Here is a 22,835-nt window from a genome sequence, read left to right on the forward strand (position 1 = left end):
GGGGCACACAGTGGGGGTACTCCCGGGGGACACGGGAGGACACAGGAGTGGCACAAGGATGGGGGGGCACGGTGGGGACACGGGGGGACACTCAGGGCAGAGTCACGGGTGGGGGCACAGGGAGCACGCACAGGCCGGGTGGCACGGAGGGGACCCATGAGGGGACTGCGCTTCTTACCAGCGGGAGACCCCCGGGCTCAGCTCCGGACGGTCCCCCCCGGTCTGTTTGGGGGGTCACATGGAGGGGTGGGGGACCACCGGGCCGGGCAGAGTCCCCAGTGTGCGGGGGGCGATGAGTCAGGGCCACTGCCTTCCCGCGGGGGGGGGGGAAACTGAGCAGGGAGCCCGGGGGGGGCTGGCCCTGAGCCGACCCCCTGCCCACCCCCGCCCCGTCCTGCTCCCCCCGCCGTGAATCAGCACTTTGGGGGGGTCCATTCCCAGGGCTGATTCCCCCCCCCCCAATTCAGTCCACCTTAAGAGCCGCGGGCGGCTCCACCTTAAGGCGGGGGAGGGGGCGCGGGGGGCGGCCCCCCACCCCCCGGTCCCGGGGCTGCAGTGGCGACAGCAGCGGTCACAGGAGCGGCGACAGCGGCAGCTGCGGAGCGTCAGCCCCGCCCGGCGCCGCCTCCCGCATCCTGCAGCCCGCAACCTGCATCCCTGAGCAGCATCCTGCATCCCGCAGCGCGGGCAGCATCCCGCGTCCCTGGGTACCACCCCGCATCCCTGGGTACCACCCTGCAGTGCTGAGCAACATCCCGCTTCCCCGGCAGCATCCTGAGCCCTTGGGTACCGCCCGGCATCTCTGAGCAACATCCCGCATCTCTGGGTACCACCCGGGCAGCATCCTGCATCCTTGGGCATCATCCTGCATCTCTGAGCAGCATCCTCGGCCACCGCTCGGCATCCCCGGGTACCGTCCTGCACCCCGGTGCCACCTGACCCTCAGGCTGTGAGCAGCACCCCGGGTGACACCCCCGCCCCCGAGCACCAGCCGCCCCCTTGGCCCCCCTTCTCGACGTCCCCCGACCCCCGCCATGGCCGAGCCCAGCTCCGAGTGCAGCATCAAGGTTCTGTGCCGGTTCCGGCCCCTCAACCAGGCCGAGATCCTGCGGGGGGACAAGTTCCTGCCCGTGTTCCAGGGGGACGACAGCGTCGTGGTGGGGGTGAGTCAGCGCGGGGGGCGCGGGGGAGGGGGATGGGGGGGTGTCCAGTATCCCAAATTTGGGGGGTAACTGTCCGGAGTGGGGTCACTGTCGCTTGGGGACAGAACCTGTTTTGGGGGGAAGCGGTCCTGGGTGTGGCCACTGCCCCCCGGGACTCTGCCCATGCCCCCCTCCCCCTCCTCCCCCCCCCATTTCCGAGGCTCCCGGCCCTCCCAGTTTGCCCAGTGCCGGGGGGGGGGGGTGTTTACAGTGAGGGGAAACGCCCTGACCCCCGGGGGGGCACGATCGGGGGGGGGGTTGCCGCAGATCCCCCCCCTCCCCCTCGCGCTGCAGCCCTGCCCTTTGTTAGGGGGCTCATCCGGGGGGCGTCTGAGGCCCCCAATATATCGCCACCCCCTGTCCCTCCATAACGGCCCCCCTTGCTCGGGAAGGGCTGTCGGGGGGGAAGCGATGGTCCCTGGGGGGACAACGGGGTGTGGGTGCGATGGGGGTCCGTGGATGTTGGGGGGTCTGTGGCCGGGGGGTGTCATTGAATGCGGGGGTCCGTGGATTTGGGGTCCGTGGGTGCGGGGGGGTGTGGGGGGGATCTGTGGATGGGGGGCTCGTGGGTGCTGCGCGGGGGGGTCTGTGGATAGGTGGGGTCCGTGGATGTTGGGGGGTCGGTGGGTGCGGGGGGGGGGTCCGTGGATGGGGGGTCTGTGGATAGGTGGGGTCCGTGGATGGGGGGTCTGTGGATAGGTGGGGTCCGTGGATGGGGGGTCTGTGGATAGGTGGGGTCCGTGGATGGGGGGTCGGTGGATAGGTGGGGTCCGTGGATGTTGGGGGGTCGGTGGGTGCGGGGGGGGTTCCGTGGCCGGGGGGTGTCGCGGTGAGGCTCTGCCGGCGCAATGCGGGGGGAAGGAGGGTTGCGGGTGCGGGGGGAGTTGCAGGGGTGGCGTTGCGGGGTGGGGGTGTGGGTTCGGGCTGGGGGGATGCGGGGGCAGTGCAGAAGGGGGTGCGGGGGGTGCGGAGAGGTTGCGTGACCGGCGGCGGGCGGGGCCGCGGTGCTGCGGCGGCTGCGGGGAGCCGGGGGGGCCGGGAAGAGCGGGGGCGCGGGCTGGTGTCGCCGGCTGTCCCCATGTCCGTGTGACCCCATGTCCGTGTGACCCCATGTCCGTGTGTCCCCCTGTCCGTGTGTCCCCATGTCCGTGTGTCCGTGTGTCCCCGTGTCCGTGTGTCCCCCTGTCTGTGTGTCCTCATGTCCGTGTGTCCTCATGTCCGTGTGTCCCCCTGTCTGTGTGTCCTCATGTCCGTGTGTCCTCATGTCCGTGTGTCCCCCTGTCTGTGTGTCCATGTGTCCCCTTGTCTGTGTGTCCCCCTGTCTGTGTCCTCATGTCCGTGTGACCCCAGGTCCGTGTGTCCGTGTGTCCCCATGTCCGTGTGTCCCCATGTCCGTGTGACCCCATGTCCGTGTGTCCCCATGTCCGTGTGTCCCCGTGTCCGTGTGTCCCCGTGTCCGTGTGTCCCCATGTCCGTGTGACCCCATGTCCGTGTGTCCCCATGTCCGTGTGTCCCCATGTCCGTGTGTCCGTGTGTCCCCGTGTCTGTGTGTCACCCTGTCTGTGTGTCCCCGGCTCAGCACCAGGGCCGGGACAGCTCCCGGGTAGGGTGGGGGTGTACGCAGGGGCTGGGGGAGTCTCCGGGGGTCTCTGGGCGTGTAGGGGGGGTCTGGGGGTGTCCGACAGTCTATGGGGGGCTGAGGGATCTATGGGCGACCCGGGAGGGGTGCTTGGGGAGATAGGGGGGGTCTACGGGGGGTCTGTAGGGGGATGAGGGCTTTGTGGGGATGGATGAGGTTTGGGAGGGCAGGCTGAAGGATTTGGGGGATCTGTGGGGTCAACACGGGGACTGGGAGGTCTGTGGGGGTGTATGGGGGTCTATAGAGGCCTATAGGGCTCTGAGGGGTCCTAAAAACCACAGGTTTTATGGGGGCTAAGACAGTCCATGGGGAGCTGGGGGGGTCTGGAGGGGTCTGTGGGAGGCTGGAAGGGTCTGTGGGCGTCTGTAGGGTGGCTGAGGTGCCTATGGGGGGCTGTGGTTGTCTATATGGAGGCCAAGGGGTCTGTGGGGGTCTATGGGGGAGCCTCTGGGGGTCTTTGGGGGAGTTGAGTGTTCTGTGCTGGTGTATGGGGGGCTGGGTGGGTCCTTGGGGGTCTGTGGGGCTGTGGAGGGCTCAGGGGTCTCTGGGGAATCTCTGAGAATCCACCGCGAAGTCTGGAGAGTTCTGGGGGTCTGTGAGAGGGAATGGGGAGCGGGGTCTGTGCGGATATTGGGGGGCTGGGGTGCGTGGGGGCTGGGTCCATGAATGGGGGGATGTAAGTGGGGTTCAGGGTGGGAATCAGGGGTACAGAGTGCGAGAGCCCCTGCAACCTCCCACCTCCCTTACTGGGACACACTGGACCTGACCGGACCCTGCCAGGGGAGCCCCGAGCCTGTCACAGCCCCCCAGCGCCTTGGGGGGGTCTCTCCAGCCAGTGACCCCCGTGTGTGTCCCGTTGTGTCCCCCCCAGGGCAAACCCTACGTCTTCGACCGCGTGTTCCCCCCGAACACCACGCAGGAGCAGGTGTACCATGCCTGTGCCATGCAGATCGTCAAGGGTGAGGGTCCCCGTGGGGACAGCCTGGGGACAGCCTGGGGACAGCCCTGGGGACAGCCCTGGGGACAGCCTGTGGACAGTCTGGGGACAGCCCTGGGGACAGCCTGTGGACAGTCTGGGGACAGCCCTGGGGACAGCCCTGGGGACAGCCCGGGGACAGTCTGGGGACAGCCTGGGGACAGCCTGGGGACAGCCCGGGGACAGCCCGGGGACAGTCTGGGGACAGCCTGGGGACAGCCCTGTGGACAGTCTGGGGACAGCCTGGGGACAGTCTGGGGACAGCCTGGGGACACCAGGGAGCACTGGGCAGGGGGCCTTGGGGGTGTCCTGAAGGCCTTGGGGGCTCTGCAGGACTTTGAGGGGGGTCACTGAAATCCACGGGGTTCTGGGGTGTCCTTTGGAGGGTCCCTGCAGCCCCTGGGGCTCTCCGGGGTCTGGGGGGTCCTTTGGGGTGTCTGGGGGGCCTCAGGCATCCCGGAGGGGCTCGTGAGGTGAACTCAGGTATCTGGGAGGGTCAGGGACCCTTGGGATTCCCAGAGGGGTCCCTTGGGGTTTGGGGCGGTCTGTGATGTCCCTGGGGGTCCTGGGGGGTGTTTGGGGGTCCTGGGGGGCCCATCCCCATCCTCCACCCCCTCCCTCCCAGATGTGCTGGCCGGGTACAACGGTACCATCTTCGCCTATGGGCAGACATCGTCGGGCAAGACCCACACCATGGAGGTGAGGGGGCACGGGGGGTTTGGGGGGCCTGGGGGTGCCCTGGGGGTGCCCTGGGACCACCGGGGTGTTTACTGCCCCCCACCCCGCAGGGGAAGCTGCACGACCCCCAGCATATGGGCATCATCCCCCGCATCGCCCGCGACATCTTCAACCACATCTACTCCATGGATGAGAACCTGGAGTTCCACATCAAGGTGGGCACTGGGAGCACTGGGAGGAGCTCGGGGGGGAGCACTGGGAGGCCGGCCCTGGGCTGACCCCCAGCCCCCGACACCCCCATCCCCTCCCCCAGGTGTCTTACTTCGAAATTTACCTGGACAAGATCCGGGACCTGCTGGACAGTGAGTGGGGAGGCCCAGGGAGATCCTGGGATTGGGATGGGGGCCCTGGGAAGCGCTGGGAGTCACTGGGAGTCACTGGGAGTCACTGGGAAGCTCCTGGGGGCCTCGGTGGGTCCTGGGAGGCACTGGATGGTTACTGGGAGGCACTGGATGGTTACTGGGAAGCACTGGTTGGTTACTGGGAGGCACTGGTTGGTTACAGGGAGGCACTGGATAGTTACTGGGAGGCACTGGATGGTTACTGGGAAGCACTGGTTGGTTACTGGGAGGCACTGGATGGTTACTGGGAAGCACTGGATGGTTACTGGGAGGCACTGGATGGTTACAGGGAGGCACTGGATGGTTACTGGGAAGCACTGGTTGGTTACTGGGAGGCACTGGGAGGCACTGGGAAGCACTGGATGGTTACTGGGAGGCACTGGGGGTCAGTGGCAGGGTGCAGTGGAGCACTGGGAAGGCACTGGGAGGCACTGGGAGGCACTGGGAGGCACTGGGAGGCACTGGGAGGCACTGGGAGCTCCCCGGGCACTTTGGAGGCCACAGCCCCCCCTCCTGTCCCCCCCAGTGACCAAAACCAACCTGTCGGTGCACGAGGACAAGAACCGGGTCCCCTATGTCAAGGTGAGGGGCAGGGGAGGGGCCGGGGAGCCCTCGGGGGGGGAGGGTTTGGGGTCCCCCTGAGCCCCCCTGAAACCCCCCGAACCCCCCTGAGCCCCCCTGAACCCCCCTGAGCCCCCCCTGAGCACCCCTGAGCCCCCCTGAACCCCCCTGAGCCCCCCTGAGCCCCCCTGACCCCACCGGAGCCCACCTGTGCCCCCCTGTGCCCCCCTGCGCCCCCGGGAGCCCCCCTGAGCCCCCCTGGGCCCCCCTGAGCCCCCCTGTGCCACCTGAGCCCCCCTGAACCCCCTGAACCCCCCTGAGCCCCCCTGGGCCCCCCTGAACCCCCCCGAACCCCTCCTGAGCCCCCCTGAGCCCCCCTGAGCCCCCCTGAGCCCCCTGAACCCCCCCCTGAGCCCCCCTGAGCCCCCCATGCCCGCTCCCCCCCAGGGCTGCACCGAGCGCTTCGTGTCCAGCCCCGAGGAGATCCTGGATGTCATCGACGAGGGGAAATCCAACCGGCACGTGGCTGTCACCAGTGAGAGCCGGGGGGACACGGGGGGACACGGGGAGACACTGGGGGACACTGGGGGACACTGGGGGACACGGGGGGACACGGGGAGACATGGGGAGACACGGGGGGACGGGGGGTATTGGGGACACTGGGGACATGGGGGACATTGGGGGACACAGGAGGACACTGGGGACATGGGGGACACTGGGGGACATTGGGGGACACAGGGGAACTCTGGGGGACGGGGGGACGTGGGGGGACACAGGGAGACACAGGGGACGGGTGGGATATTGGGGACACGGGGGGACATTGGGGGACATTGGGGGACACGGGGTGGGGCTGGGACATCCAGCTGGTGCCTGGCTGTCACCAGTGAGGGACACTAGGGGACACGAGGAGCTGGGGGGTGATGTGGGTTGGGGACAGGTCGCTGGGGGTCCCTGGGGTGCCACGGGGCACCCCATAGGAGTTATGGGGGTCCCTGGGGCTTTCCAGGGGTCCGCAGGGTGCTGCAGGACCCACTGGGCTGATTCAGGGTCCCGGGAATCAGGGGGTCTTTGAGCACTCCTGGGGGACTCTGTGGGGTCCGTGAGCCATTTTGGGGTGCAGTGGGGGCGCCGCGGGGGCGTTGCCCGTTCTGGGGTGCCCCCAACGTGTGCCCATGCCTGCAGACATGAACGAGCACAGCTCCCGCAGCCACAGCATCTTCCTCATCCACATCAAGCAGGAGAACGTGGAGACGGAGCAGAAGCTCAGCGGGAAACTCTACCTGGTGGACCTGGCGGGCAGCGAGAAGGTGGGGGGACCCCAAAGGTGGGGGGACCCCAAAGGTGGGGGGACCCCGGAGCTGGGGGGCTGCAGAGCTGGGGTCCAGGGGGGCAGGGGAGATGGGCTGGGGCCCGAGGCACTGGGAGGGCACTGGGGGGGTCCCCCCTGCAGGGGTGGGGCTTGGGGACATTCATGAGATTCTGGGGGACACGGGGAGGGTGGAGACCTTTGGGGGAATCCATGGAGTTAGGGGGGATATTGGAGTTTTGGGGGGCATTTGGAGGGTGGGGGCCTGGGGCAGTCTGTGAGGTTTTGGGGGGACATTGGCGCTTTGTGGGACACGGGGAGGGTGGGGGTCTTGGGGGGTCAGTGGCTTTCCTGCGGCCACTGGGGTTTGGGGCCTTCAGGTTCCAGGATCTCCAGGTTGGGGTGGGGGTTTCTGGGTGGAGGGTGTCTGGACTGGGGGTCTCCTGGCTGATGGCATCCTTGGGTTGGGGTCTGGGACCATCCCTAGGAGGGGTCCCGGGGGTAGGGGAGCACACGGGGGGTCCCTGAGCCGCCGCCCCCCCCCCCAGGTGAGCAAGACCGGGGCTGAGGGAGCCGTTTTGGACGAGGCCAAAAACATCAACAAGTCACTGTCGGCGCTGGGCAACGTCATCTCGGCACTGGCCGAGGGCACGGTGAGACCCCCGGAGCCCCCCGGGACTGCTCCCCTCGTGTGTGCCCCCGGGTGTCCCCCCGGGTGTCCCCCAGTCAGGGGCCTCGCCCAGCCCTCCCCCCTTTCTCTTCGCTACGGTCCCCCCAGGGTCCGGGGGGGGGAAGGGACGCTCCTGCCGAGCCCCCTCCCCCCCTGCACCCCCTGAGTGTCCCCCAGGGGTCCCGGGGTGGGGGACACGCCCCTGGCCATCCCCGCCGTGTCTCCCACCCTACCGAGCCCCCTGCCCACCCCGTGCCCCGTCCCCTCCGGGGTCCTGCGAGGGGGACCCCTCCTGTCCCCTCCCGTGTGTCCCCCGAGCCCCCCGCCCCCTCCCGTGTGTCCCCCGAGCCCCCCGCCCCCTCCCGCGTGTCCCCTGAGCCCGCTGTCCCCCCGTGTCCCGTGTGTCCCCCTGTCCCCCGGGGTGGGGGTCCCCTCCATGTGCTCCCCCCGGGGGTCCTGTGGGGGTCCCCCCGCTGACGCCGCCCCTCCCCCCGCAGAAGGCGTACGTGCCCTATCGCGACAGCAAAATGACGCGGATCCTGCAGGACTCGCTGGGCGGGAACTGCCGCACCACCATGTTCATCTGCTGCTCCCCGTCCAGCTACAACGACGCCGAGACCAAATCCACGCTCATGTTCGGGCAGAGGTGGGGGCTTGGGGGGTCCTGCACCTCCCTGCGCCCCCCGAGAGTGTCCGGGCTGGTCCCAGCTGCACCCCCAACCCCTCATCTGCCGTGCCCCGAGTGTCCCCACGGATTCATCGCCCCCATTTCCATTCCAAGAGCACCCGCGGCACCCCCAGCGCCCCCGTGTACCCACAACACCCCCACTGCACCCCAGCTGCACCCCAACAGCACCTGTTGTACCCCAACTTCACCCACTGCACCCCGAGAGCCCCCTCTGTGTCCCAGCCACCCCCCAACCGCACCCAGAGCACCCCAAGTGCCCCCCCTGCACCCCACGGGGGCTGCCTTGGGAGAGGAGTGGGGGGCGGGTGACCCCCGGTGAGGGGGAGCAGGGGGTCCCAGCTTTGGGGTGCCCCCCCAGGGCCAAGACGATCAAGAACACGGCGTCGGTGAACCTGGAGCTCACGGCCGAGCAGTGGAAGAAGAAGTTTGAGAAGGAGAAGGAGAAGAACAAAGCACTGAGGGAAACGCTGGCACGGCTGGAGGCTGAGCTGAGCCGCTGGCGGAGCGGTGAGGGGCACCCCGAGATCTGGGGGGGAACCCCAGCTGTGGGGAGGGGTCCCCATCACACCCCAACAGCCCCCAGTGGAGAGAGGCCGTGTCCTTCACCAGGGGAGGCTGAGCTGAGCCACCGGCAGAGCAGCGAGGGGACCCCCAGATCTGGCGGGCACCCCGAGATCCGGGGGGGTCCCCCAGCCCTCGGTGGGGACACTGAGGCCGTGTCCCCCCACAGGGGAAGCCGTGCCCGAGACGGAGCAGCTGAACGAGGCCGAGGCAGAAACGGGGCAGGGCGAGGGGCCGGGTGAGGGCCAAGGGGGGGCCCCCGAGGAGCCCCCCCTGAATGACAACAGCTCCTCCATCGTCATCCACATCTCGGACGAGGAGCGCCACAAGTACGAGGAGGAGATCCGCAAGCTCTACAAGCAGCTGGATGACAAGGTGGGGACCCCTGGCCAGGTGGGGATCCCCGAGACCCCTCCGGACCTGCCAGGGACCCCCAGCACCCCTGAGCTCCCCAGGACATCTGGGGACCTCCCAGTCTGCCCAGCAGCCCCCAGGACCCTCAGCATCCCAGCACTCCTGGGACCCCCTGGCAGCTCCCTACGGGACCCCCTGCCCCTGCCCCCCATCCCCACCCCCACAGCCCCTCGGGTGAGCACTGTGGACCCTCCTGTGCCCCCCAGGATGACGAGATCAACCAGCAGAGCCAGATCATGGAGAAGCTCAAGCAGCAGATGCTGGACCAGGAGGAGGTGAGGGCCCTGCCCCCACCCAGTGATGCCCCCTCTGTCTGACTGACCCCCCTGGACCCCACCCAGAACCCTGGGACCCACTTGGACCCCTCTGGGACCCCAACTCAGACCCCCTTGACCCCTTCACACAGAGTGCCTGGGACCCTTCAAAATCTGACCCCTGGGACCCCAGTGTGACTTCATTGGGACCCCCCAGGTCTCCTTTGGGACTCCACCCAGGGACCCTCCAGGACCCTTCTGGGACCTCCAGTTGTGACCTCTGGCTCACTCTGGGACTGGTCCTTGGGGCCCCCCAGGACCTCTCAACCCGAGCCTCCCCCTCAGCCTTTGGGTCTCTCCTGTGGGATGCCCACCATGATCCCTGGGACCCCACCGTGACCGCTGGGACCCCACCGTGACCCCTGGCACCCCACTGTGACCGCTGGGACCCCACTGTGACCCCTGGGACCCCACCATGATCCCTGGGACCCCACTGTGACCGCTGGGACCCCACTGTGACCCCTGGGACCCCACCATGATCCCTGGGACCCCACTGTGACCCCTGGGACCCCACTGTGACCCCTGGGACCCCACCGTGACCCCTGGGACCCCACTGTGACCCTGGGACCCCACTGTGATCCCTGGCACCCCACTGTGACCCCTGGGACCCCACCGTGACCGCTGGGACCCCACTGTGACCCCTGGGACCCCACTGTGATCCCTGGGACCCCACCGTGACCGCTGGCACCCCACTGTGATCCCTGGGACCCCACCGTGACCGCTGGGACCCCACTGTGACCCCTGGGACCCCACCGTGACCGCTGGCACCCCACTGTGATCCCTGGGACCCCACCGTGACCGCTGGCACCCCACTGTGATCCCTGGGACCCCACCGTGACCGCTGGCACCCCACTGTGATCCCTGGGACCCCACCGTGACCGCTGGGACCCCACTGTGACCCCTGGGACCCCACTGTGACCTCTGGACACCTCTGGTCCCCCCCTCTGAGCCCGGTGGCCGCTGTGGCTCCCCGCAGGTGCTGGCGGCGGCGCGGGGCGGGGGGGAGGCGGCGCGCCGGGAGCTGGCGGCGCTGCGGGCCGAGCACGGCGCGGCGCGGGCCGAGGTCACCGAGGTGCTGGCGGCGCTGGAGGAGCTGGCGCGGAGCTACGACCGCAAGGCCCAGGAGGCTGAGGACACCGGGCGCCACAACCGCCGGCTCGCCGACGAGCTGGCCCGCACCGAGGTGGGGAAGCCACCAGGACACCCAGGACAGCCCACGGGGGCTCAGTGGGACCGGGCTGGGAGCCCAGTGGGGAAAGCAATGGGGAAAACAATGGGGAAACCCAACTGGGAGCCCAACAGGGAATCCAACTGGGAATCCAACTGGGAATCCAACTGGGGACCCAACTGCGAACCCAACTGGGAACCCGGGGAACCCAACAGGGAACCCAGCAGGGAATCCAACTGGGGACCCAACTGGGAGTTCAACCAGAAGAGGGCATTCTCCCCTGCCTCAAACCAGTGCCCAAACTGGGGAACCCTTACCGTAAACTGGGATGCCAGACTGGGTGCTCCCAAGGGATCTTGGGGAGCCGGGTGTGGTGCCAGAGTGGTGGCTCCAGTGTCACTGAGGGGTGCTGAGGGTGCCAAGATGGGCAGGACTGGGTGGTACTGGGTGGTACTGGGGCACTGGTGGTGTGCCAGGGGGTGCTGGGAGTGCCCTGGGTTGGGGTTTGTGGGTGCCCTGGAGGGTGCCCAGGCAGCGGGGGTTAAGGCAGGGGGAGCTGGAGGTGCCAGGCTGCTGGGGCAGGGTGTGCTGGGTGTGAGGGGCCGTGGAGGTGCCGGGGGTATCGGGGGGGACAGGAGAGGTGGGGGCACAGGGGGTGCTGTGGGGTGTCTGGGAGCATTGGGGTTCTCAGGTGTGGGGGTGCCCGGGAGGTGCTGCCGTACCTGGACCCGCGGGGTGTTCCGGGTGCCGCTGTCCCCTGGTGGCCCAGGGGTCCCCGAGGGGTGCCGGGTGCCGCTGTCCCCAGTCCAGCCCTGTCGGTGTCGCAGGCCACCACTCTGTCGCTGGAGTCAGAGCTGTCGCGGGCTCGGGAGCTCGGGGGGCAGCAGCGCCGCCGCGCAGCCGAGGTGCTCAACGGGCTCCTGCGGGACCTGAGCGAGCTCAGCGCCCTCGTGGGCAGCGGCGACATCAAACTGGTGAGGGGCACGGGGGGCACGGGCCGGGGGGTCTGTGCCGTGTGGGACGTGCCCCTGCTGTGCTCTCCCCACGCGTGGTGTGTCCCTGCCGTGCCCGTGCCATGCAGTGCCCATAGCAGAGCCGTGCCATGTCACACCCAGCTGTGTTCTCTTCCTGTGCCGTGTCCATCCCGTGTCCATCCCGTGTCCATCCCGTGTCCATCCCGTGTCCATCCCGTGCCCATCCCCTGCCCATCCCGTGTCCATCCCCTGCCCATCCCCTGCCCATCCCGTGTCCATCCCGTGTCCATCCCGTGTCCATCCCGTGTCCATCCCCTGCCCATCCCGTGCCCATCCCCTGCCCATCCCGTGTCCATCCCGTGCCCATCCCATGTCCATCCCCTGCCCATCCCGTGCCCATCCCGTGTCCATCCCGTGTCCATCCCGTGTCCATCCCGTGTCCATTTCATGTCCCTGTGACGCCCGTGCCATGACACCCCCGTGAGTGTCACACCCAGCCCGTGCCAGGCTGCACTGCCTGTGCCACACCATGCCCACGCCATGGCCCTGCACTGCCCACACCATGCCCACGTGTGTGAAGTGACCACGTAACGTCCCCACCGTGCCACCCCCCGTGGGTGCCATCCCCACGTGGCCACACCCGTGTGTGGGATGTGCCTGTGCCACACTGTGCCCGTGCCATGCCCGCACCATTCAATGCCGTGCTGTGCCACACCCGTGTGCTGCCCACGCTGTGCCCGTGCCACGCTGTGCCTGTGTGTGGCACTCACCTGTGCCATGTCATGCTGTGCCATGTCATACCTGTGTGTGGCACTCACCTGTGCCATGCTGTGCCATGCTGTGCCTGTGTGTGGCACTCACCTGTGCCATGCCATGCTGTGTGTGGCACACACCTGTGCCATGTCATACCTGTGTGTGGCACACACCTGTGCCATGTCATACCTGTGCGTGGCACTCACCTGTGCCATGCTGTACCTGTGTGTGGCACACACCTGTGCCATGCTGTACCTGTGTGTGGCACACACCTGTGCAGTGCTGTGCCATGCTGTACCTGTGTGTGGCACTCACCTGTGCCATGCTGTACCTGTGTGTGGCACTCACCTGTGCCATGCTGTACCTGTGTGTGGCACTCACCTGTGCCGTGCTGTGCCATGCCGTACCTACACCGTGCCATTCCTGTGCCCACTGTCCTGCCCAGCCTGTGGAGGTGAGCGGGGCCATCGAGGAGGAGTTCGCGGTTGCTCGGCTCTACATCAGCAAGATCAAGTCCGAGGTGAAGTCGGTGGTGAAGCGCTGCCGGCAGCTGGAGAACCTGCAGGTCGAGTGTCACCGCAAGCTGGAGGTGACGGGGCGCGAGTTGTCCTCCTGCCAGCTCCTCATCTCCCAGGTGTGCCAGGGGCGCGGGCAGTGCCACTGCCATGGGGACCCTGTGGTTTGGTGGCACAAGGTTTAGTGGCTCCAGGGTTTGGTGGCTCCGAGTTTTGTGTCCCTGGGATTTGGAGACACCGGGGTTTGGCGGCTCCGAGGTTTGGCAGCTGAAGGCTTTGGTGTCCCCGGAGTTTGGTGGCCTAGGGGTTCTGTGACCCCAGGTTTTGGTGGCCCCAGGGTGTGGTGACCCTGATTTCTTGGCTGTGCATTTGGTTGAGGGGGCCCAGAGTTTGGTGGCTCCGAGGGTTGGGTGACCCTGGGTTTGGTGACCTGGGGGTTTGACTCCCCTGTGGTGGGGGCTCGGTGGCTCTGGGGGTGCCAGTGGGGGTGGTGCCCCTAGGGGTGGCGGGGGACACCTGGAGGGTGGTCCTGGGGCTGGGGATCGCCAGGGTGGTGCCCCCGCGGGTGACGGGGGGGATGGTGTCGGGGTGCTGGGGGAGTTCCGGGGTGCCCGCGGGTGCCGGGGGAGTTCCGGGGTGCCCGCGGGTGCCGGGGGGTGCCGGTGCCCCCCGGGCGGAGCCTGAGGCCGGTGCCGGTGCAGCACGAGGCGAAGATCCGCTCGCTGACCGAGTACGCGCAGAGTCTGGAGCTGCGCAAGCGGCACCTGGAGGAGGCTCACGACGCGCTCGGGGAGGAGCTGGCGCGGCTGCAGGCGCAGGGTGGGGGCGCGGGGGGCTTGGGGACAGTGCGGGACCTGGGGGGGAGCCCGGGGACAGGGGGGGAGCGGGGTCTGGCTCGGCTGCAGGAGCTGGGTGGGGACTCAGGGGCACGGGAGGGGGATGGGGGGAATGGGGGCTCAAGGGAATGGGGGGAGAATGGGCGGCACGGGGGGGACCCAGGGGGGCTGGGGTCTCCCTGGTACAGGGGGATCAGGAGGATGGGGGACACAGGGGTGGGGGGAGCCGGGGGGCTGGGGGAGTATGGGGCGGTACAGGGGGATCAGGAGGATGGGGGACACAGGGGTGGGGGGAGCCAGGGGGGCTGGGGACGTATGGGGCAGTACAGGGGGCTCAGGGGGATGGGGAGCATGAGGGAGTTGGGGGGAGTATGGGGGGCTGGGGGCCATGGAGGGGACTCGGGGGGCTGTGGGGTCCCTGTCCTGCTGGGGCCTACAGAGGCTGCACAGGGGGCAGCTCGGAAGCAGCGGGAGCAGGATGAGACCCAGGACACGGACGAGGTCAAGGTGAGGGGTGCAGGGGGGCACAGCAGCCCTGGGGGGGTTCGGGGTCCCTGAAGGGTGTGGGGATTTGGTGGGGGGGAGCAGCTGGGGGTTCTTACAGTGTGTGAGATGTGCTCGAGTTGGGTGAGGGTCCCTGGGGTGCTGGGGGCTTCTGGGTGATGCCGGGGGGCTGTGGGGTGTTGGGGGGTGCTGGGGAGGTTGGGCTGTGTTGGGATCTCTGTGAGGTGTAGGGGTGTGGGGTCCCTGGGAGATGTCAGCTCCAAGGACTTGCTGTGAATGCGGCTCACTGAGGTTCCCAGGAGATGTTGGGGTGTGGGATCCCCGGGGGTGCTGGGGTGTGTGGGTCCCTGGGAGGTGCTGAGGTGCCCAGGAATTGTTGGGGTGCCCGGGGGTGCTCGGGGTGCCCCGAGCTGAGGCCCCGTGTGGGTGCAGGCGGCGCTGGAGCTGCAGCTCGAGAGCCAGCGCGAGGCCCAGCACAAGCAGCTGGCGCGGCTGCGGGACGAGGTCAACGAGCGGCAGAAAACCATCGATGAGCTGCGGGAGTGAGTGGTCCTGGCCAGACCCCGGCCCTGACCCCTGACCCCACCCCGACATCAACCTCACCTGGGCCTGACCCCTCCCCAACCCAGGCCAGACCCTGACCCTGACCCTGATCCTGACCCTGATCCTGACCCTGATCCTGATCCTGACCCTGACCCTGACCCTGATCCTGATCCTGACCCTGATCCTGATCCTGATCCTGACCCTGATCCTGACCCTGATCCTGATCCTGACCCTGACCCTGACCCTGATCCTGACCCTGACCCTGACCCTGATCCTGATCCTGACCCTGATCCTGATCCTGATCCTGACCCTGACCCTGACCCTGATCCTGATCCTGACCCTGATCCTGATCCTGATCCTGACCCTGATCCTGACCCTGATCCTGACCCTGACCCTGACCCTGATCCTGACCCTGACCCTGATCCTGACCCTGATCCTGACCCTGATCCTGACCCTGACCCTGACCCTGACCCTGATCCTGACCTCAGCTGTGTCCAGGCTGTCCCCCCCCTCCACCCCTCACCCAGCCCTGTTCCTTCCCTGACATCCCTGGAGGGATGGGCAGTGGGGGCAGGCAAGGACAATCCTCTCGTGGATCTGTCTCCCATCCATCCATCCATCCATCATCCATCCATCCATCATCCATCATCCATCCATCCATTCATCCATCCATCCATCCATCATCCATCCATCCATCCATCCATCATCCATCCATCCATCCATCCATCATCCATCCATCCATCATCCATCATCCATCCATCCATTCATCCATCCATCCCTGTCCATCCATCCATCATCCATCCATCCATTCATCCATCCATCCCTGTCCATCCATCCATCATCCATCCATCATCCATCCATCCATCCATCATCCATCCATCCATCATCCATCCATCCATCCATCCATCCATCATCCATCCATCCATCCATCCATCATCCATCCATCCATCCATCATCCATCCATCATCCATCCATCCATCCATCCATCCATCCATCCATCCATCCATCCATCCATCCATCCATCCATCCATCCATCCATCATCCATCCATCCATCCATCATCCATCCATCCATCCATCCATCCATCATCCATCCATCCATCCATCCATCCATCCATCCATCCATCCATCCATCCATCCATCCATCCATCCATCCATCATCCATCCATCCATCCCTCATCCATCCATCATCCATCCATCATCCATCCATCCATCCATCCATCCATCCATCCCTCATCCATCCATCCATCATCCATCCCTGTTGACCTCGTGTCCATCAGTCCGGCCATCCCCTGACCCTATGTCTGTCCATCCATGGCCCCCTGTCCATCCGCCTCTTCTCCCCATCCATGTCCATCCTTCCATCCAGCTCTGACCCACTGACCCCAACACTTGTTCTGTCCATCCATCCTTCCCTCACCCAACTGTCTATTCCCTGCTCCTGTGTCCATCTGTCCATCTGTCCTGTCCCCGTGTCCATCCATGCCTGACCCGTGTCCGTGTGTCTGTCACAGCCAGAACCAGAAGCTGGAGCTGGAGCTGGAGAGGCTGCGGGCAGAGCACGAGGCTCTGCGGGCAGAGGAGCGGGCCAAGGCCGCACGGCTGCAGGAGCTCACGTGAGACCCCCAGGACCCCAACTCCGGGGCCTCTGGGGTTCCCCTCGGGACCCCAACCCAACCCAACCCCCAGAGCTCCTCGGGATCCCCCTGGGGACCCCAACCCCAACTCCCAGAACCCACCAGGGCCTCACCACAGGACCCCAACCCCATCCCCCGTGACCCCGTTGACACCCCGGGAACCCCAAACCCCAGGGACCCCAGGACCCGTCCTTGGGACTGTAAACCTGATCCCCAGAGCCCCCCTGACAGCCCCCAACCTTCAAGTGACCCCCCCAACTTTGAGGTGCTTCCCAACCTTGGGGTGACCCCCCCTAACCATGGAAGGACATCTCCATCCTTGCAGTGACCTCCCCAAACTTGGGGTGCCCCCCTCAAGTTTGAAGTGAAAGAGCAACTTTGGGATGCTCTCCCCTCCTTTCACTGACCCCCTCCAATGTTGGGTTGCCCCCCCCAAACCCAGGGGTGCCCCCCTTGGGTTGAGCCCCCCCTAACTTTGGGGTCCCTGCCCCCCAGGCTCCTCTACGAGCGCCACGAACAGTCCAAGCAGGACCTCAAGGGGCTGGAGGAGACCGTGGTAGGTGGGGGGGCCTGGGGAGCTCAGGGGAGCCTGGGGGGGTCTGGGGGTCCCCGTGCACCCCTCACCCCTCACCCCCCGCCAGGCCCGTGAACTCCAGACCCTCCACAACCTGCGCAAGCTGTTTGTTCAAGACGTCACGACTCGAGTCAAGAAAGTGAGGGGGGAAAGGAGGGGAAAAAGGGGGGAAAAGGGGGAACAATGAAAGTGGGATATGGGGAGAGTGTGGGGTCAGAGATGCGGGAAGGGAAGGGAAGGTGCGGGAAGGTGCGGGAAGGTGCGGGAAGGTGCGGGAAGGTGCGGGAAGGGAAGGTGCGGGAAGGTGCGGGAAGGTGCGGGAAGGTGCGGGAAGGGAAGGTGCGGGAAGGTGCGGGAAGGGAAGGTGCGGGAAGGGAAGGGAAGGGAAGGTGCGGGAAGGGAAGGTGCGGGAAGGGAAGGGAAGGTGCGGGAAGGGAAGGTGCGGGAAGGGAAGGGAAGGTGCGGGAAGGGAAGGGAAGGTGCGGGAAGGGAAGGGAAGGTGCGGGAAGGGAAGGTGCGGGAAGGGAAGGTGCGGGAAGGGAAGGGAAGGTGCGGGAAGGTGCGGGAAGGTGCGGGAAGGGAAGGGAAGGGAAGGGAAGGGAAGGGAAAGGAAGGGAAGGGAAGGGAAGGGAAGGGAAGGGAAGGGAAGGGAAGGGAAGGGAAGGGAAGGGAAGGGAAGGGAAGGGAAGGGAAGGGAAGGGAAGGGAAGGGAAGGGAAGGGAAGGGAAGGGAAGGGAAGGGAAGGGAAGGGAAGGGAAGGGAAGGGAAGGGAAGGGAAGGGAAGGGAAGGGTTTCCCAGTGGAGGGATCTGATTCCGCCGGGGGTCCCCGTGCCTCAGAGCGCAGAGCTGGAACCCGAGGACAGTGGGGGGCTCCACTCCCAGAAGCAGAAGATTTCCTTTCTTGAGAACAACCTGGAGCAGCTTACAAAGGTTCACAAACAGGTGCGTGAGGGGGGCACGGGGGGGGACGGGGGGTCCCCACCCCAGGGCCCCTCCAGTTCTGCAGCCTCCCCTTGCTTTCCTGGTGCCCCCTGCGGCCTCACCCCCAGCGCCCCTTTCCCTCCTGCCCCACCCTGCTCCATCCTGCCCGCCCCGGGGTGACCCCCGGCCCCCTCGCTGATGCCGGCTCTGTTGCCCCCCGTTGCCTCCTCCCCAGTTGGATCTCTGGGTGTCCAAGGTACCGAGCCCCCCCAGCACCCACGCGGGGGGAATCCCCCCACCCCCCCAGCGGAGGGCAATGGACCCCCCTCAAATCTCCTCTGCCCCCCGAAGCCCCCGGCTGTCGAGCCCCTCCCTCCACCTTTGCAGGGTGGGGGGCACCGCTCTGACCGGCACCTTCCTGCCCTCCCTCCCGGCTGTGGAGCCCCTCCCTCACTCCCTGCGCCCCCGCAGCGCCCCCTCACTGCCCCCCAGCACGGCCCCACTGCTGCATGTGGACATGGGGCACTGCTGGGGGCACCGGGACCCCCACCCAGGCACTGCTGGGGGCACCGGGACCCCCACCCAGGCACTGCTGGGGGCACCGGGACCCCCACCCAGGCACTGCTGGGGGCACCGGGACCCCCACCCAGGCACTGCTGGGGGCGGGGGGCTGTGGGGCACGCGGGGCTGCCCCCGCCGCTGTGGGGCTGGGCTGGTGGGTGCCTGGTGCCGGTGCCACTGTGGGAACCGGAGCGGGTCACTGTCGGTGCCGGTATCGGTGCCGGTGTGTGTGGATGCCGGAGCCGGTGCCGGAGCCGGTGCCGCTGTGTGTGGATGCCGGTGCCGGTGCCGGTGCCCGTGCCCGTGCCGGTGTGTGCGGGTGCCCGTGCCGGGGTGGGTGGATGCCGGAGACGGTCCCGGTGCCGGTGTGTGTGGATGCCGGAGCCGGTGCCGGTGCCGGTGTGTGTGGATGCCGGTGCCGGTGTGTGCGGGTGCCGGTGCCGGTGTGTGTGTGGATGCCGGTGCCGGTGCCGGTACTGACGTGTCGCACAGCTGGTCCGTGACAATGCAGACCTGCGCTGTGAGCTTCCGAAGCTGGAGAAGCGGCTGCGCGCTACGGCTGGGCGTGTGCAGGCCCTGGAGGGGGCGCTGAGGGCGGCCAAGGAGGGGGCGCGGCTGGACAAGCGCCGCTACCAGCAGGAGGTGGAGCGGATCCGGGAGGCCGTGAGGGCCCGGGGGGCGCGGAGGGGACCCGGAGCCCACATCGGTACGGGGGGCACGGCGGGCACCGGGCAGCGGGGTGCAGGGGGTGTGCAGGGGGTGCAGGATGGGCACAGGGGATGCAGGATGGCTACGGGGGGTGCAGGATGGGTACGGGGGTGCAGGGTGGGTACGGGGGTGCAGGGGGTGCGGGGTGTGCAGGGGGTGCAGGATGGGCACAGGGGATGCAGGATGGGGGGTGCGGGGTGGGCACGGGGGTGCAGGATGGGTACGGGGGGTGCAGGATGGGTACGGGGGGTGCAGGATGGGTACGGGGGTGCAGGGTGGGTGCAGGGGGTGCAGGGTGGGTGCAGGGTGGGTACGGGGGTGCAGGGTGGGCACGGGGGTGCAGGGTGGGCACAGGGGGTGCAGGGTGGGCACGGGGGTGCAGGGTAGGTACGGGGGTGCTGGGTAGGTACCCATCCTGGCACGCTCTGGGGTGCGTGGGGGTTGCTGGGGCTGACACCCCCTGCAAGGGCAGAGGGTCCGGCCCAGGGGGTGTCACAGACCCTGGGGGGTTCCCTGGGGGTGCCGGGTGCCAGCCAGAGCCCCTCACCCCCCGTGCCCCCCCAGCCAAGCCGGTGCGGCCGGGGCAGGTGCCGTCGCCCACCGGGCTGAGCTACACCAACAGCCTCTTCCAGGGGTACCCCGGGGCGGGACCCCTGCCCGGCCCCCACGGCCTGTGAGTGGGGGCGATCGGGGGGTCTCGAAGGGAGGGCGGAGGGGGCACAGGGGTTGCGTGGGGGGTGAGGGGAGGTGTGGGGGATCCTGGGGGGAGGGGAAGGAGGCACAGGGGGCGCAGGGGGCGTGGAAGGGCCCCGGGGGGGGCAGGAGGGGTGCAGGGGAGGGGGGTTCTGAGGGGAGGGCTGCTGGGGTCCGGGGTGTGCAGGGGCGTGGGGGGATTCCGTGGGAAGGGAGGGGCAGGCACAGGTTTCCGAGGGGCTGGAGAGGGAGCAGGGCCCCCTGGTGCCAGCAGTGCCCGGGGGGGTCTCAAGGGCTCTGTCCCCCTTTCCCCTCCCCCAGCTTTGCCAGCGGCCCCCCCACGCTCTCCAGCAGCCCCCCGGACTCCTACCAGCAGCTCAACGTGGATAATGGTGAGGGGGGCCGGGGCGTGGGGGTATCCCCGGTTTTGGGGGGGGGTCATGGGGGTGGGGTGTCCCCAGCGCCGCCACTGGAGCTGCTGCTCTTCCTTGCAGGGAACGTGACAGACATCAATGACAACAGGTGAGGGGCGGGGGCTGGGGGGGTCTCGGCTTGGGGGGCCCGGCTGACACCCCGTGCCCCCCCAGGAGTGGCCTGTCCTGCGCCTGCGAGGCCGAGGAGGCGGCCAAACTCTTCCCCCTGCGCCAGGAGACGGCAGCCAGTTAATGCCCCCCAGGTACGGGACCTCCGGGTGCGGGACCCCCCTCCCACCTCAGCTCAGGGACCCCCGGGCATCCCCCCCATCGTCCTTCGAGTGACCCCGACCCCTACATCCCCCCCATTCCCAGATCCCCCCATTCCCTGGGTGTCCCCCAGCCCTCCCTGTCCCTCGGATGCCCCCAAATCCCTACACCCCACTCCTCCCAGACCTCCCCGCACCCCTCGGTGCCCCCTCCGAGCGCTGCAGGGTCTGGGGTCCCCCCCATTCTCGGGGGACGCCCTGGGTGGCTCCGGCCCCCCCAAGCCGCGTGTCCCCCGCAGGTGCTGCCAGACCCGGCTCCGCTCGCATGTCCAGGTGTCACCCGTGTCCTGTGCTCGTGCCACGCTCGCCCCGTGCCGGGGGGGCTTCTCCTCCTCACCAGGACCCCCCCGGGACACCCCAATCCCGGGGGGCCCGGCCAGTGTGGGGCGGTGCCGGGGGCCGCCCGAGCTGCCTTAACGCGGACCTGGAGAATGTCGCCCCCCCGGCCCGGCCCCACAGGTGGGGGGCAGCCCCCCTCCCGCACCCCCCGGGTCCCCTCGCTTGGCATCTCGGCTGTGCCCCCCCCCTCCACGGGACCGTCCTGGCGGGGGGGTCCCCGTGTCCCCCCGCCCCCCCAGCGCTGCATGTCCCGCCCAGCGCGGCCGGAGGCTCAATAAAGGCTGGAGATGCTGAGGGGAGCCTGGGGGGGCTGAGGGGGTCCGGGGGGTCTGAGGGGGGCTTGGGGGGGGTGGGGGGGCGTGGGGGGGCTGGGTCACAGCGGGGGCATTTGCGGGAGGGGCTCACTCGGGGCATTTGGGGGGGCGCTCGTTCCAGGGATGGGGGAACAGCGGGCATTCAGGGGAGGGGGAGGACAGGGATCTGGGGAGGGGGCAGTGGGACCCCCCTGCGCGGGGCACTCTGCAGGTGCCACACGTGTCCCTGTGGGGTCACTCCTGGGGTCACCCCTGTCGCTATGGGGTCACACCAGTCCCCTGTGGGGATCAGATGCTCCCTCTTGGCTTCCCGGGGGTCCCAGTGCTGATCCTGTGTCCCCGCCCCTCTTGAACCCCCCCGGGGACACTCCACACCCGCCCCCACCTCCCTGGGCAGCCCCTTCCCACACCGAACCAAGGGTCAAACATCTCCTGATCCGAACCCTGCTCTCCCTGGCGCGGTTTAAGGCGGTGTCCTCGGGACAGGGCAGGAGGGACCGGCCCCACCTCGGTGCCACGTCCTGTCTGGGACAGCGGAGAGCCATAGGGTCCCCCCCGAGCCCCCTCCTCTCCAGACTGAACACCCCCAGCTCCCTCAGCAGACATTTTCCAGACCTTTCCTGAGCCTTGCTCCCTTCTCTGGACACGCTCTAGCTCCTCAAAGTCCTCTGAAAGGAGGGGCCCAGACCTGGGCACAGCCCTGGAGGTGCAGCCTCAGCAGTGCCCAGAGCAGGGGCCAGGCACAGCCCTGCTCCTGCTGGCCCCTCTTCCTGAGCAGGTGACATCGGCTCGTGTCCAGCCCCTGTCCCCAGCAGCTCCCTGGCCTCTCCTCCCCCAGCCTGGCGCGTTCCATGGCCATGGCTCAGTGCAGGAGCCGGCCCCTGGCCTTGGTGACCCTCACCCTGCTGGGTGACCTCACCCTGCTGCTTCCGTCCTCAGCCCACGGCTCCAGCCTGGCCCCATCCCTCTGCAGCAGATCCACATCCCACCCAGCTCGGTGTCCTCGGGAACCCGTGGGTGCCAGCTCATCAGTGGAGCTGTGAAACAGCAGCAGCCCCAACACCAACCCTGAGAGCCCCACTCGTCCTGGCCCCACCTGGCCTTGGTTCCATCCCCCACCAGTCCCTGGGCCAGCAGCCGGGATTGTCCCCATGGAAGATCCACCCACCCAACCCACCCAACCCACCATCAGCAGAGACACTGCCGGACACGGTGCTGGAGACCTTCCTGAAGTGCAGGGAGACCCATCCAGAACATTCCTGACTGCAGGGGAACCCATCCAGAACATTCCTGACTGCAGGGGAACCCATCCAGAACATTCCTGACTGCAGGGACACCCATCCAGAACATTCCTGACTGCAGGGACACCCATCCAGAACATTCCTGACTGCAGGGACACCCATCCAGAACATTCCTGACTGCAGGGACACCCATCCAGAACATTCCTGACTGCAGGGACACCCATCCAGAACATTCCTGACTGCAGGGACACCCATCCAGAACATTCCTGACTGCAGGGACACCCATCCAGAACATTCCTGACTGCAGGGACACCCATCCAGAACATTCCTGACTGCAGGGACACCCATCCAGAACATTCCTGATGACACTGCCCCAGCCTTCCCGTCCCTGCTGAGCTGTCAC

The 22,835-nt window shown here is 67.8% G+C and overlaps 1 protein-coding gene across 1 annotated transcript; it reads left to right on the forward strand.

Annotated features, from left to right (window-relative positions):
• Positions 1-558: 558 nt before the first annotated feature.
• On the forward strand, positions 559-21,171 carry KIF5A (kinesin family member 5A). The gene is made up of 29 exons (XM_088068887.1): positions 559-1,163; positions 3,713-3,800; positions 4,443-4,516; positions 4,606-4,710; positions 4,809-4,857; positions 5,423-5,478; positions 5,905-5,992; positions 6,640-6,764; positions 7,312-7,416; positions 7,931-8,079; positions 8,480-8,628; positions 8,852-9,057; positions 9,303-9,371; positions 10,387-10,593; positions 11,406-11,552; positions 12,751-12,939; positions 13,522-13,639; positions 14,096-14,163; positions 14,593-14,702; positions 16,216-16,317; positions 16,834-16,894; positions 16,980-17,051; positions 17,751-17,855; positions 18,888-19,101; positions 19,668-19,776; positions 20,118-20,188; positions 20,291-20,318; positions 20,384-20,472; positions 20,778-21,171. Exons 1-28 carry the CDS (start codon positions 1,035-1,037, stop codon positions 20,460-20,462), a joined length of 3,072 nt encoding a protein of 1,023 aa, XP_087925013.1. The 5' UTR covers positions 559-1,034; the 3' UTR covers positions 20,463-20,472; positions 20,778-21,171.
• The last annotated feature ends 1,664 nt before the right edge of the window (positions 21,172-22,835 follow it).

The sequence above is a fragment of the Pseudopodoces humilis genome, chromosome 32 (genome assembly GCF_049639895.1).
Source record: "Pseudopodoces humilis isolate 2021_Gansu_Grassland_sample_001 chromosome 32, ASM4963989v1, whole genome shotgun sequence".
NCBI lineage: Eukaryota > Metazoa > Chordata > Aves > Passeriformes > Paridae > Pseudopodoces > Pseudopodoces humilis.